The following is a 15997-nucleotide window of genomic DNA, read 5'->3' on the forward strand; positions in this document are numbered from 1 at the left end:
CTCTAGTGTATAGGCTCAGTAGTTCTGGCACATGGGTTTAGTTGCCCCACAGCATGTGGGATCTTCCCAGACCAGGGAGTGAAGCCCATGTCCTCTGCATTGGCAGGCAGATTCTTAACCACTGGACCACGAGGGAAGTACTCAAAGTTGAGTAGTTATGACAAAGACTGCAAAGGCCTGACAAACCTAAAATATCAATATTACCTGGTTCTTCACATCAAGTTTGTTGACTTCTGATGTAGAGGAAAACATGAACATAAAGAGGGAAATGGAAAACATTTTAAAAGACCCAAATAAAATATCTTAAGATGGGACATACAAAATTTGAAAAGTATACCAGATGAAATTAACATGAAGGTGAATGGGACTTAGTCCCTGTTTTCAAAGAAGTTTGTCATCTGATGGGGGAGGCTGACTTCTTTGACAACGGATGGGTGTGAAGCAAGGGAAGAAAAGGAATGTGGCTAGGTTAGTAAAACAATAGTTTACAACTCCAAATTCTTGGAATGAAGGTATATACCAGGTTAAAATTCCTTGCGGAGGGCTGATGGTAATTGAAGTGCCTTGCCTGGTTCTGGAGGTGGGTGACAGGCGTACGGAGTTGGTATTACTCCCCATCCCAGGTATATTCCAGTGGCATGGTTGATGCTGGAAGCTTTGGTTTCAGCATTTTGATAACACAAGTTCTAGTTACTTAAGCTCACATGATTATAATCAGTTAAACACTCTGCTATCTGATTTGGGGCAACAATTCAGAACTAAGCCACCTTCAGAAAAAAAAAATTTTTTTTCAAACGTCATTGATGATGGAAACCTCTAATTTCCAGTACGTGTCAAATGTCAGACCACCTCCATAAATGGTATTGAAGGTTTATTGTTAATATTTATGTAGTACTTACTATGGGCTTCCCTAGTGACTCAGACATTAAAGAATCTGCCTGTAGTGCAGGAGAACTGGATTCAATCCCTGGGTTGGGAAGATCCCCTAGAGAAGGGAAGGAATACCCACTCCAGGCACTAGATTTAAGAATTCTACTTGAATTTGGTTCACTGTAGTGCTGAGAATCCCCTCCACTCTCCCTTTCTAATTAAAGAAACTAACTTGGACAAGGTCACATGACTACGAAGTCAAGATTCAAACTCAGGCAGTGTGATGCTCAGACTCACCTTCTGGATTGCTATATCCTCTCCTGTGTAAAGCATCTCTTCTAATGCCTGATAACACATTGGCAATTAATATGAGATACCTATTAATGGATCCTAGATTATAATAGGACACTGGAAAAATTTGTGCAAAGTTGATCCTTTTTCTATTAGGGAACAAAAGAGCTGATAAAAACACAAAATTAGATGCAGGAATTAAACTTTTTCATATACAATTAAACTCCATTTACTCCTTGGCAACTATATTTATTTAGCATTTTTGGAAACATCTCATACATAAACATTCAGGAATTTTATCTTTCCTGGTTTATTTCCCTCTCATGCTATTTCTAAATACTGATATCATTACTACACTTAAAGGGCCCAAATGATGAGGCTGTAACAATATATGTGGCTATGAGAGAACTACTCCTTTCACAAATTCACATCTTCATTTTCTCTTAGCTTGTTGGTAAGTTCTGATGGGAAAAAAAAAAAAGGTTTTAGGAAGGCAGTAATTTACTAGTCATGCAAGCAGAGACAGAAGCAGTTATGAGAAGCACTAGTTGCATCAATTTACTGCAAGGAGCATCAAGCACCACAATTCCTTTATCAAGAGACTTTTAGTAGCATGTCCTAAAAGGGTAATGTGTAAAGAAACACAACAATGGTATATTACTTAAAAATGTCTATTTAATGGTCATTCCATCAAAATCAAGCAGATCACATTTCAAAAGTATATATATATATATTTTAAGGTGCATTTTCAAGTTTTATTTGGGCTTTATTTCTTCTTAGATACTTGAGGTGTTCTTGCAGATACAATTAACATAGGACGTTCTGAGCTGATAGGTTCTCATGCACTGAAAGACAATTTCTAATAACACTGCGTATGTTGGGATACGATAAAAATTTCAAAAGCCATGTGTAATTTCAGAAAACTTAATACCAGTCATGAAAGACATTTTCAACATAAAATTTAGGCACTCTATACTTTGGAATAGCCACAAAATATTCCAAGAGTTAATGCACTTTGTGATTACCTCTACTAAAAGATAATTCTCAATTAAAATCTACATTATTAAATAACATTTAAATTAGAGCCCATTATATTTATCATTATTGTGAACCATTTGCAGCATTGTGTTTTCATCAAATAATGCCACACTACTTCTATTGCTCATCCTGGTACTCATCTTTTGTGGTGCAATTTTTATAGAAGAACCTATAACATTCACAGATAAGCATCTCCCCCCTTTTTGAAAAAGGCCCTAACCAACTTGAAAAGTATTCTTGTATTTTCTGCTGTAGTTACTTTCTTAGCATGCACACTGCAGCACATGCGAGGCTCCCTGGAGACCAGAAAACATTCACCAAGGAGCCATGACTGATTCTGAGACTCAGTTCATTTGCTCAGCCACTCTGTGGCTAAGTGCATTGCTCTCTCTATGTTCCTACTGACTGTGCTGCTACACTGAAGGTATGCAGCCAAGGAGAGGGATGCTGAAATTTGTCACTCCACTTTGCACAATGCCAAGGCCATCCAGAACTGGGTTTACTTTAGTAAAAACTTGATGATCTCTGCAGTGGTTCTGGGACTTCCACCTCCTCATCTGAAGCCTGAGGGGTAGGAATGATGCCTGCCCACTGAGATGCCATTAACTCCAGATGAACTTCCCAGACTTGAGCATAACTTAGCATTGTTAGAATTCAGAACATGGATGCTAACTGTTTGTGCTGAGAAGAAGGTACATTTGCTCAGTGGTATGCAATTATGTAGCTAAGAAAACAATTAGAAAGCGGTTCAAAATTTTTAGATTACAGTCTGCAAATTGGCTCATCATAATCACCAATGACTAACTTATAAAGATCTATCCAGAGAAATGAATTTGAGACTTATTTGACGATAAGTCGTACAGAAAAGAGCACAGTAATTTCCCACAGGAGAATTTGCTTTTTCATCATGGGGATCACTGCTAAGTTAATTACACTGCTAATGTTTTCTGGCGTATTTGAAGAGACAATTAGCATACGTAAATCAGGAGTGAGATGACAAGTTGCTTAACATTTGTTTCTGCTCATCGGATGTGATCTGGTTGCTGCTCAGCCTCCATGAGTCAGGATGGGGAGAGAAGACCATAAGGAATAAGAGGTTGTTAACTTCCGTTTAAGCAAATATAATCAGAACCACTTACTACTAGTTGATAAACACTGATGTTAAATGCAAAATGCATAAGACTCAGCTGTTGGAAATTAACCTCAGCAAGAGATGAGAAATGCTGGGAAACATTATTGTTGACATGGGAAATTCATGTGAAACCCAGGCCATCTTTCCTGAGCAGAGAGGTTGGGACGGTAAGGATGGAGATGGGTTTTAGTTGAGGCTGGGTTTTATTCTTTCTCAAAACTTTGTTTTCCTGTGAATATTCTACAACCACATCTATCTTGTGATTGTGACCCAAGGCTCAGGATAGCACGGTTAAGACTACAGTCCCTCTCTGGCGTTTCAGAATGGCCACAGCTTCCTCATGTGTAACACCTTCCAGAGTCTCGCCATTAACAGCTAAAATCTGATCACCTCGCTTCAATCGGCCATCATCTGCAGCTGCTCCCTACAAATAAGAAACATTCCGGTTTAACCAGGGTGAAGCAGTGAATATTCAAATAATATTAATATTATGGTGTGCACATTAAAAGAAACTTTTAAAACTACCAATTAAAATGATTTCTAGGTAATGTGTTTAAATTAAGAAAACTAAGAAAAATGTAGGATGTTATTTGACCTAAGGTTGAATAGTAATTATAATTATGCATTGTTTACATAATATACTACTAGAAATGTCCTGACATTCACTTTTTTTTTTTAATACAAGTAGGACCTTATTTCAATGCTCAGTACTGAATGGAATCTGACTGTCATATCATGTCATCTTCATGAATATGTAGCATACAAAGGCAGAAGTGAATCTGGTGTTAGTTTTATTGCCAACACCATCATCATACAGGGTTCCATTATATTGAAAAGCTCTCAGCACTGTAGTGATCTATCAAAAGTAACTATAGCCTCTAAATGGGTGAACTGTATGGTATGTGAATTAGATCTCAATAAAACTGTCTTATATATAAATACACAGAAGTGGAGCATTTCTAAAATTTTACAATATCATATTCAAAACTGTCAGCTTTATCTTTGATCCACCTAAACAAGTTTCTAAATGATTACTTTCATTACATATTCAGTCATACAGGGCTCTTCAGCATGGCACAAAGCAAGTGAAACTTGGGCTTTTTTTCATTCTAAAGCTGAGGATCAAAAACATCATGATATTATTAGAAATACTTCAGATGAGTGAAGAAAGACAAGACATAGAAAATGATTCACAGGAAGCTTTCTCCATCTGCCAGGGTAATTTTGAGAATTTTTTGAAAAGTACATGCCAAAGGAGTACTCTACATGATTTTGAATGATGGGGAAATTAATCAAGGCATGCAGGCACCTGGTCCCTGATTGACTCCAGCAGAAGCCGAGCTAAGAGGCACTGACACTCCAGGAACCTGTGTCCCATAGTGTAGAGATCCTGACCTGGTAGAATTACCTAGAATTTCAAAGCTATGACAAGGGTGGAATTCCTGTATAAAGGTGTCATAAAGAAAACTCAAAACCAGGATTATACTGGGGGGAAAATACCAAGATCTATTTGCACCTTTATTCAGTTTTTTTCTTTTTAAGAAAGTGTGTATGGATAAATCTAACTTGATTTAAATAACTTTTACATGCTGAGATTTAAGGGCTTCAGTAAACTCTAATACCTGTGTAATTACTTTTTTAAAAAGCATCTTAAGCTCTTCAAGTTTTCATTTTCACCAATGGAAAAAGGATGGTTTTTCAACTTCCTAGGATGTGTACACTGTTTCAGGTGTTGCTGTGTTTACTTGATAATTACACTGACCTGTATCTCCTCTGCTATTTTATCAGTGTGGTATCTGTAGGCAAAACAAGGGAAGGAAGAAATAAATGGCTCACAGACTGACTTTCATCGAGCTAGGACACATGGCCTTACCCTTTTGCAGTGTCTCAGCTCAGTCGCTTCGCCTTCCTTGATGCTGTAAAATGGGCTCAAACAGCTACCTTTTGGCCTGTCCAAAGTGTATGGCAAGTGTATGTGAAGTGTATGGCACAGGGTATCTGCACAACTGTGGTAGTATAATGAAATAAGTGATGATCAAACTCATGTTTTCTGATTTCACAGGCTTCAAAAAACTGCTCCCTCGATTTTCAGGGTTACTGAAGTCTTTAGGCCAATCTCATGTTGGTTTATGGTAAAATTAGGCTGCTGATGGGACTAAGACCAAAAGCTGGTTTTGATTTTGAAGTTTTCAATCAAACACCTGAAAGAAAACGGAAGGCCCTGACAGCCTGTTAATCAGACTGACTAAGCCTTGCAAATCCTATACGCCCTAAGAACCTGTGATGCTTCCTACTTTTGGAGGGGGAAAAAAAAAGAACTAGATGGGCCAAATTATTTTCTTAGTTGAGCAAGAGAACTGTTAAAAGATGCACAGGCCACCAAAAAGGTCACATAATAACCCACACCCTGTGGACATCTGAGATTCAGAAACCTGAATCAGAGATAAATATTTTATAGAACATATGTTCAGTGTTAAAAAAAAAAAAAAAAGAAAACATATAGCTATAGTTCTTAGAGCTACAAGAGTCCTATGGGGGGAATCTTTAGCTTGGTGTCAAAAATCTGTTGTAGAAAGAGTTCACTTTAAAAGAACTCTTTTGCTAGCTTTTAGTTTATTGATTATAGAAAACTTTTATATTATGATATATTAGTTCACTCTGATAAATAAAAAAAGAGTCATCAAATGAAACCTTATCATAGGGAATTCCCTGGCTGTCCAGTGGTTAGGACTCTGTACTTTCATTGTTGGAGGCCCAGGTTCAATCCCTGATTGGGGAACTAAGCTCCCACAAACTTTGAGGTGTGGCCAAAAAATCAAATATATTATAATGAACTCCATGAAACTGTATGAATAGTAATAATAATAATCTGCGCTGGAATCTTCTTTTACTGACACTGAATTAAGTAGGTTATAAGCTAGTACTGCTTCCCTGGTGGCTCAGAGGTTAAAGCGTCTGCCTGCAATGCAGGAGACCTGGGTTCGATCCCTGGGTCGGGAAGATCCCCTGGAGAAGGAAATGGCAACCCATTCCAGTATTCTTGCCTGGAGAATTCCATGGACGGAGGAGCCTTGCGGGCTACAGTCCACGGGGTCGCTAAGAGTTGGACACAACTGAGCGACAACTTCACTTTCACTAAGCTAGTACTTGGGAACTTTTTTTTCTGTTCAGAGTTTTTTATTTCATGTGTGTCTCACTTTACCAAAAAGGTCCTTTCCTTAAAATATGAAACATACCAAGGATCTTCAATATTTATTACAATGTTACTACTTATGTAGGTGCTTTCTAAATGATCCCTTTCAGTGAAAAGAGCACTCTATGTGAGCTTCAGTCTGTTCATTATTCACACTAATCTTGTCCCCCTTGATTTGATAGTTGTTTCTTTTCAAAAATCTGCCAGCAATGCACGTCCTGGTGGTCTGAGAAACAGCACCTGACTCATTCCACAGTCTCCGTGAACGTGTAGACAGGGATAGGCACAGACTGCTGAACTAGGCCCCGGGGCAAAAGACCTTAGAGCTAACCTGTCCTCTCTCTGGACTGTAGCCCATGTCCTCACAGGTAGGAAGTGAAGCCACTCAGTCGTGTCTGACTCTTTGCGACCCCATAGACTGTAGCCTACCAGGTTCCTCGGTCCATGGGATTTTCCAGGCAAGAATACTGGAGTGGGTTGCCATTTACTTCTCCCGAGACAGGTAGGAAGGGAGCTGATGCTTACAGACATTCTGGAGGGACTTTACAGAGACAAAGGCAGGCAGGCAGAACTTGCTGAAAGGTGGGGGCTCACCGTGCAGCCTTTCCACTGTCCTTATCTCCAGAGCTGGCTCTTTTAAATGCAACGTACAACAACCTGCTCAAAGAATCATGATCACAGCTACTTACAGTGTTATCCTAGGAAAAGGAGGGTCTATAGGTGGTTTATCCACTTTGGGGATTATCAGTCGGGGACAGCACTGTTATCCAGAATGTTTCTTTTTTTAAAATATTAAAAAAAAAAAATCTATTCCTTTTTTGGCCACACCGTGTGCAGTGTGGGATCTTAGTTCCCCAATCAGGGATTGATTCCCCTGTGGTGGAAGTGCAGAGTCTTAACCACTGAACCATCAAGGAAGTCCCAGAATGTTTCTGATCTGCCTTCCTCTCCCTTTTTATCCATCACCAGCTGTGTGTTTGGGAATAACATGCCTCCTTAACAGACAATTTTGTGAGATGGCAAGTGGAAATCTGCAGCTGCCTAACATGTTCCAAAAGCCAAAGCCAAAGGATTAAGACTTGTGTCAGATCACAGACCCAGTTAACAAGTGATAAGATCTGCACAGGTAAAAGCAAACTTGTATGTAGGGTATAGCATAGCTTTCTATAAAGAGAAAGAATCTATCATATCTTTTTTGAGGGCCTTTATTTCTTTAGGAAAATAAAGCACTAGGAAGCAATTTGATCAATTAGTAAACAAATGACTGTGATAAAAGCACTGAAGAATAAAGTTGCAATATCAGTACTAAATACTTTTCAGAGATCTTAAAAGTTTATAATGAATTTAGATTCCAACTTTAATAATGAAATTCACACCATGACCTGTGTATTAAGTAGGATGAATTGACTATTTAACTCCCGAAAAACGCCATTATCCAGGCTTAGTCTAACACACTGGGCTGTCCTGTAAGTACTTGGCAGACTATTGGAAGAGAGAAAACCACCTTTAGCTAAAACATCCTGAGGTTTTGGTGATGGGCAGCCATTAATGCTGCACTGATCCCAGGCTTGTACAAAGCTTTATGCCATGGCCCTCTGCTATCTTTCTTTAATAGAAAGCTAAATCTTTGTTCTAGCCAGAATACTACTTGGAAGTATTCCAAGGCCAAAGAGCTTTTGCAGCGAGTGTGCCATGCTCCTTATACTGGTTGTTGAAAGAAGACACTCTTTGAAATCTGTTAGCATCTACTTTTGTGAAAGGGTCCAAAGAATATTATACTTCTCGTGATTCCACTTTTATAAAAGAATTCTTCTTGCACTCGTGTGGTGCAGGAATTTTCTATAAGATGAAAATGAAACAAGCATACATGCATGCATTCAGGTGTCAAAGTGAAGTAAAGCAAAACACTTTAAAAAAAAATCTCACCTAAGTTTCATTAAAACAAAAAAGTACAGTAAAAAGGAAAAAAATACCTTTGCAAATATAGTCTTGACATAAATTGGCAGGTCTCCATGGGGACTTCCAAAACCCCCTACAATACTAAACCCCAATCCTTCAGAGCCTTTCTCCAAAGTAATAATCTTAGGTGGAGGTGTTCTGAAAACACAATGCACGCTGTTTAATTCAAGAATAGATATTGAGAGGGAATTTCATTTGCATGGAAGAACACAGATTTGAGAGAGACTTTCATACTGCGAAACAGTGAAGGTCAGTTTATCAAATCAAATTGTCAGCAGTCTAGAAACTTATTTTGAATTTCCTATATTATGCCAATATTCTGGATGTTTTAGAGGCTTCTCTTTCATAAAACCCACTGTTTTTAATTACAAAATAAAGTCATGATGCTGAAGTTGTCAAAGTACTCTTCTATTTGCTTAGGCTTTAACTTTTAAAATTACTGTTTAAAGCTGAACAGAACTGTCTTTACATCTATGAAGAACATGCGTGGAGATGGAGAGGCAGGATATCACCTGAGCTTGTTGTACTCCACAGTCTGCAGGTGGACTTCTGAACAGGTGATGTCAGCCCGAGAGTTCAGGGAATGGCTGCTCTTTTTCTGTCTGAATATCCTCACCACAAGTGATCCCCACTTTCACAGAGAGTGGGAAATCATTCTTCAAAACTCAATTCTAATCTTCCCTGATGCCTTTGGAAGCATTCACCCCAACCTTCTCTGTGCTCCCTTTGTACTTGGTCTACATTTCCATACAGCACTTGCCATATTGTACCATCATTCCTTAACCATCCTTCTCCTCTACCAGCCTAAAAACTCCTTAAGGCTCTGCCCTCTGAGTATTCCCAGCACCAAGCACTGTGCCTGTCACAACCTCGGGATCATGACTTTGTAAATGAGACCTGAAATCTAGAAGAGAGAAACCAAGGTGAAGCAAAATGGGTAAAGAACATTTGTTTCAAATGTATCATTTAGATTGCCAAAGCTTCGTCCAGTGTGGAAGTCATCTCTCTCAGAAACAACATAGCTAAAAATTAAATTACCTGTGTGGGTTCACAAGGAGTTAAGCTTAACTAACGCCAGTTTCTTATTCCTGTATGTAGTTGTTGAAAGGGTAAAAACCTAAAGGAGTTCCAACACCCTGGGTCCTGTTGTCTTATTTTGCAGGAGGTTTGTCTGTGTATCCTGGCAGTATCACTTGTTTTGCAACAGCATGCTTGTCCGAGAGGCGGCACCATCTAATATAAATGCAGCCATTCGTGCGACATTTGCAAACTCAGAGAAATTTGCAAACCCGGGATACGAGCAACCTCTGAATATGCCGTCGGCCTCAAACACTCTTCCTCTCCTCTGCCTTGATTTTGCCTGGCTTATTTTAAGCTTGATTTTCAGCTGCTTCCCATTGACACCAGCTGTTTGCTGATGCACCTACTGGTTGTTCACAGCAGGCATTTATAGTAATTTCTGAATGTCTATGCCATATATATTATTAACTGTTTCCAATGACACTCCAGCTTTTTTCAATTATTCTAAAACTCAGCTTAGGCATTTAGTGCCAAGCACACTCCCTAGTTGAGTTGTCTCTCTTCCATGGTTTCAGAGGACCCTGTGCTTACTTCTCTCTCTCATTGAAGTAGGTTCTCCAGCACTGACCAACTGTTTTATAACCATGGATTTATGGGTCTGTTTTTTTTTTTTTTTTTTTTAAATTCTCTGGCAGTTCCATGAGAACTGGGGCAATGCCTTCGCCTATGTTTCTGAGTTTGAGTCCTCAGGACCCAGCACTTGTACAGTGTCTTAGGAAGGCACTCAATAAATACCTGCTGAAATAATGACATATTATCCCCTATGGCTGAGTGGTAATGATGTCATGAATATGACTCTACCTCTCATTACTTTGTGGCCTTATAAGCACTCTCAGTAATAGCCCACTGGCTAGACATGAACTTGATTCATGTCTCCTCTTTTAAACACAGCCCCCGTTTCCAAGGATACTGAGGTGGGAACCTTGAAGTCCAAAGCCATTGTTTTAGAGCTAGCCCCTGGGGCCCACCAAATCCTTAGAGACCTTCATAACTGTGCCTATTCAAAATTAGAGCCTGTTTTCTTGAGGAGAGGAGGAAACCAGCTCCAATCGTCCATTAGCAACACTACATGGAGTTTGTTTCCATTTATCTCACACTTTCAATTCATCTTATTAGTTTTAATACACTTTCATGTAGAATACTAGTAAAAAAATTAAAACCTCCAAATGTGAACAGTGGTCAGATCATAATGATCTTTAAATTCTTTTATGCTAGTGGTTCCCAGCCTGTTGGCAGCTGTGGGATCATAGCAAAGGACCCAGGGTCACAGGGCACCTCTGCAATTCCACAACACACTGAAGGGTGTTACGTGAACACTATTCTTCACACAAGGGTCCTGATTTTCTTTTTTAAATAAAGGGCCACTACAGCTTGAAAGTATTATACTTTCATGTATCTGTCCATTTTATAGCAAGCATTCATTATCTTCATAATGAAAAGAAAGTAAAATGAGCCTAGTTCAATATTCTTAAGAAAAACAAACTCAAAGCTCTCATTTAAACTGATGAACAATCAGGAAAAAGTTGGGAATGGCTGTGATCATTAGATCCTTCCAATAAATCACTCAGATCAGTCCACAAACATTTATTGAGCGCTGGCTAGTGACCAGGCACTTGTGGAACTGGAGTAACTTCTGGGGCAGCATTTCTCAAAGTCTGCATCCCCAGCTTATCTGCAGCAACATTTCCCTGGAGAACCCAATGTTGACCACCTTCTCAAGCTCTCTGTGAATGGGCCAGAATAATTAGCATTTTAAAATATGCCTTTTAGATTATTTTTATGGATATTCTAGTTTGAGAAACACTGCTTTGATGAGCAACTTTAATTTCAGTGACAGGTTTTAGCAAAAAAAATGCCAGCAAGTATGACAAGAAGAGTTAACCTCAGAACAAGATTTTAGCTTAGAAACCGAGGGCACGTGTTTCTCTGCATAATAAAGCAGGGTGAGCCTAGGCTATAAATCTGGGGTTTCTGGGCAGACAGGGCACATGCACAGTGGCCAGAGGCAGTGTGTGCAGGCCCGGTAGCAACAGTTCATGAAGAACTCACATGATGGAACAAAGCCCTGTGAGAAGTGGAGCAAGCCTGGTGTTTTCTTGGAAGTTCTCCAGGAATCAGAAAATGTAATGTGCACTATCCATTCCTCTCCCTTAGGGAGCATACTCTACAATCTGGACAAGGTCCCACTGAGCTTTGCCCACACACATAAGAGGCACTCTGCTTCTAGAATACTCACTCTGTGTCCTCCAGATGATGCTCAGCAGTGGGCGAACCAATGTGGTAGCCTGTAGACAGGTTCTCAAGCTGAGTTGCTATGGTACTTACATTGGTATCTGCTACAACCTGTTGGGGGAAGTCAGAGCAAGACAACCCATTACAAGTCAGGGGAGAATTAGAGAAATCATACTCCATCCAACCATCAGTTCTCAGTCTTACCCTATCTAACCTATCTGTAGCATTTGACACAATGGGTTATTCTTTCTCTTAAACTGTTTTCCTCATTTGGCTTCCATAATGTTACACTTCACTAGTTTCTTTCTCTTCCGGCCATCTCTTCATAGCTCACAAAACTCTAACTCTCAGAGTGCCACAGATTCACTCCTAGAGCTTCTTCTCTTTCCATCTCAACATCCTCTTAGTTATCTCAGGGGATATCATATCACCTTCAGAATTTAAATATGTAATGATAATTCCTGAATCTGTACCTTCAACACCACCTCTTACTTAACTCTAGACCTATGTATCCAATCACCAATTTGACACCCCTAGCAGGATGCCCGGCAGGTATCTCAAACTAATCTGTCCAACCCTGAGCCATCCCCCGGCCCCCATATCTGCTCCCTAGCCTTTCTTATCTCAGGTAATGCAACTGAATCCCTCCAGCCTTAGCAAATGCCTTGGTGTCATCCTTGACCTGTCTTCCTTTTACAACCCATTTTCAATCCTCATGCAACTGGTCTTCCTATAAAATCATCTCTTGCTCGGAGTTTTAAAAAAGCCTCCTCACTGGCCTCCCTGCTTCAGCCCCAACCCCCCCCACCACACACACACACACCCCCGCCCACTCAGTCCATAGCAGCTAGAATGTTTCTGTTAAAATTCAGAGGATTAGTTCATTCTTCTGCTTAAAACTATCCAAAGGAAATCTGGACTCCCTTGGATAACATACTGAAGTTCTTAGATGGTCTATGAGGTCATCGGTAGGTGACCTGCCCAGTTATGACTCCACTTTTGTCTCCAAACATTTTCCCCTGTGTTCACTCTGCTTCTTGAACCCAGGTCTCCTGCATTGCAGGCAGTAAAGAATCTGCATGCAAGGTGGGAGACCTGGGTTCAATCACTGGATTGGGAAGATTCCCTGGAGAAGGGAAAGGCTACCCACTCCAGTATTCTGGCCTGGAGAATTCCATGGACTATATAGTCCATGGGGTCACAAAGAGTCGGACATGACTGAGTGACTTTCACTTTCCCTCTGCTCCAGCCACACTGGCTTCCTGGCTTTCCCTCTAACGTGCCAGAGACATCTCCACCTTGGTGCTTTGCAACTGATGTTCATTTTGCCTGGAATTTCTGCATCCAGTATGTTCATGGCTAGCTCCTTCACTTCTCTCAGGTCTTTCAAATCACCTTCTTTGGCCACCGTATCTAAAATTCCCACACCAATGTCCCAGCCCAACATTTTATATTGTTTAAAAAGAAACAACAGGCCTCCAGCACAGAAACAGATGCACAGATCAATGGAATAGAAGACAGAGCCCAGAGATCAACCTACACACCTATGGCCAATTAATCTATGACAAAGGAGGCAAAACTATGCAATGGGGAAGACAGTATCTTTAACAGTGGTGCTGGGAAGACCAGACAAGTACATGTAAAAGAATGAAATTAGAATTTTTTTTCATACCACATACAAACATAAATTCAGAATGGATTGAATGTAAAATTGGAAACTGTAAAACTCCTAGAAGAAAACATAAGCAGTATATTCTTTAATATAAATCTTAACAATAATTTTTTGAATCTGTCTCCTTAAGAAAAGGAAACAAAAGCAAAAATAAACAATGGAAAGTAATTAAAAAGTTTTTGCACAAAGAAGGAAGCCATCAACAAAATGAAAAGACAAATTACTGAATGGGAAGTTATTTGCAAATGACATGTCTTATAAGTGGTTAATATCTAAAACATATAGAGCTCATACAACTCAAAATATATATATTTAAAAAAAAAATGAACCACCTGGTTAAAAATAGTCAGAAGATCTGAACAAACATTTTTCCAAAGAAGACATATAGATGGTGAAAGGGCCCATGAAAAGATGCTCAACATCACTAATCATCATAGAAAAGCAAAGCAAAACCACAATGAGACAGCACTTTACACCTGTCAGAATGTCTATTATCAAAAAGACCACAAATAATAAATTGGCAAGACTAGAGAGAAAAGGGAACCCTAGTACACTGTTGGCTGGAGTGTAAATTGACACTGCTGTAATGGAAAACAGCACAGAGCAATGTAAGTGTCCATCAACAGACGAATAGATAAGGACTTCCTTGATGGCTAAGATGCTGTGCTTCCAATGCAAGGGTTCCATCCTTGGCTGGGGAACTAGATCCTATTAAAGATCCCTCATGCTGAAACAAGGATAGAAGATTCTGTGTGCTGCAACTAAGACCTGGCACAGCCAAATAAATAAATAAAAATAAACATTTTTAAAACCTCATTTTATTTTAAAATAAAAGAATCCTTGATTAAAAAAAAAACCCACACGAATGGACAAAGAAGATGGACACAATGGAATACTATTCAGTCATAAAAAATTTGCAATTTTTGCAAAACTTTGCATCCACATGAATGGACCTACAGGATATTATGCTTAGTAAAGTAAGTCAGAGAAAAATACATACTGTTATATTTTCACTTATACATGGGAACTAAAAAATAAATGAATGGATATAACAAAACATAAACAGACTCACTGATACAGAGAACTAGGTTATCTGTGAGGGGATGGGAAGGGGGGAGGTACAAGAAAGTGGAAGGGGATTAAGTACAAACTCCTGGGTATAAGATAAATAAAATACAAGGATGTCATATACAGCACAAGGAATATAGCCAATATTATATGATGACTTTAAATGGAGTATATGTTGTACACCTGAAATTAATATTAAGACATTGTAAATCAACTATATTTCAATTTAAAAAATTAAAACAGGAGAGAACAAGATGGTGGAGGAATAGGTGGACATGGAGTACATCTCTCTCCATGGATACATCAGGAATACACCTTCAGACACAGAAATGCACGCAGAACACCAGCTGAGAGTGGACAGGAGTACCTAACCAATGGAAAAGAATATATAGAACCACGCAAACCTTGGTAGGATGAAGGAACTGGGGGGAAAAACAGGAGTGTTAGTAGAACTGGACCTGCCCTTGGCGGGTGGGAGAACTAAAGCAGGGGTCTGATTCCAAGAGCGGGGCAATTGTCTGAGTCAGAGGAGAAACATTTAAGGCTGAGAGTGAAACAGCTGATGTGTGGCAGCCTAAATGGAATGAGAATCAGACAGTCCTTGCTGAAGCCATACATAGGCTGGGCAGGAATGCAGGTCTCCTGGAAGGGGCAGAGGCGGGAGCTGGAGTTTAGGGATTGTGGAGAAATCCCAGTTCGAGGGCTGCTGTTGACTGGGGAGAGACGGATCGAGGGGATATGAGGGAGGAGATCATGGTGGGAAATGCCTGTGGAGGAAAGCCAGGCAGTCATGAAAGCGAGGTGACACTGCTGAGTTATGCGTAGGGGTTGGAGCCATTACCATAGCCACTCTCTCTCCATATGTCAACAACAGCAGCGGAACAATAGAGAGGCTGGACCATCAAACACCTGAGGCACTGAACTACAGAGTAGGACCCCACCCAGGGTGCCCCTTTAAGTGCCTGATGCACCGATCTACAGAAAAGGACCCCAGCCAGGGGAGCCCTCTAGGTGCCTGAACGGGTGGAGGTACGGAGAAAGACTGGCCAAAGAGGCCTTCTGATCGCCAGCAACAAGAGGCTCGAAAAAAGACTCTAATAGGGCCATAACTCCTGCTGCAGAGGCAGTCTGTGTCCCTGAATACTTGGTGCCACCAGGGTTCCCACAAGCCAAGCAGCTGCACCATCTTCACGCTCAACTCTCACTGAGGCAGAGCTGCCACAGGCAAAAAAAACCCTTGTGTTTATGCGCATAGGGTCACTTTGGTCCTGTCTGACTCTTTGCGACCCTGTAGACTGTGGCCTGTCAGGCTTCTCTGCCAGAGAAGGGGTTCTCCAGGCAAGAATACTGAAGTGTATTGGCCAATACTAGTTGCCATACCCTTCTAGAGTGCTATATTTCCTGCTACCCTAGCTGTCAACCCCCCTGAGTACCTGGCGCTGCCAGAACCACTGCGAACCAA

At 40.3% G+C, this 15997-nt stretch overlaps 1 protein-coding gene across 4 annotated transcripts in view; it reads right to left on the minus strand.

Annotated features, from left to right (window-relative positions):
• Window positions 1–1816: 1816 nt before the first annotated feature.
• PATJ (PATJ crumbs cell polarity complex component) overlaps window positions 1817–15997 on the minus strand; it is a 383451-nt gene continuing 369270 nt past the window's right edge. The window contains exons 43-45 of one of the 4 annotated variants that reach the window (XM_055585656.1): window positions 11800–11906; window positions 8498–8621; window positions 1817–3755 (exon numbers count right to left, since the gene is read on the minus strand). In XM_055585656.1, the coding sequence (XP_055441631.1) occupies window positions 3609–3755; window positions 8498–8621; window positions 11800–11906 (378 nt within the window). In that variant the 3' untranslated portion in view covers window positions 1817–3608. Of the gene's footprint in view, window positions 3756–8497; window positions 8640–11799; window positions 11907–15997 lie in introns of those variants that run through there. The other 3 variants (XM_055585655.1, XM_055585657.1, XR_008715910.1) reach the window with 3 other exon arrangements.

This window comes from Bubalus kerabau, chromosome 6 (assembly GCF_029407905.1).
Source record: "Bubalus kerabau isolate K-KA32 ecotype Philippines breed swamp buffalo chromosome 6, PCC_UOA_SB_1v2, whole genome shotgun sequence".
NCBI lineage: Eukaryota > Metazoa > Chordata > Mammalia > Artiodactyla > Bovidae > Bubalus > Bubalus kerabau.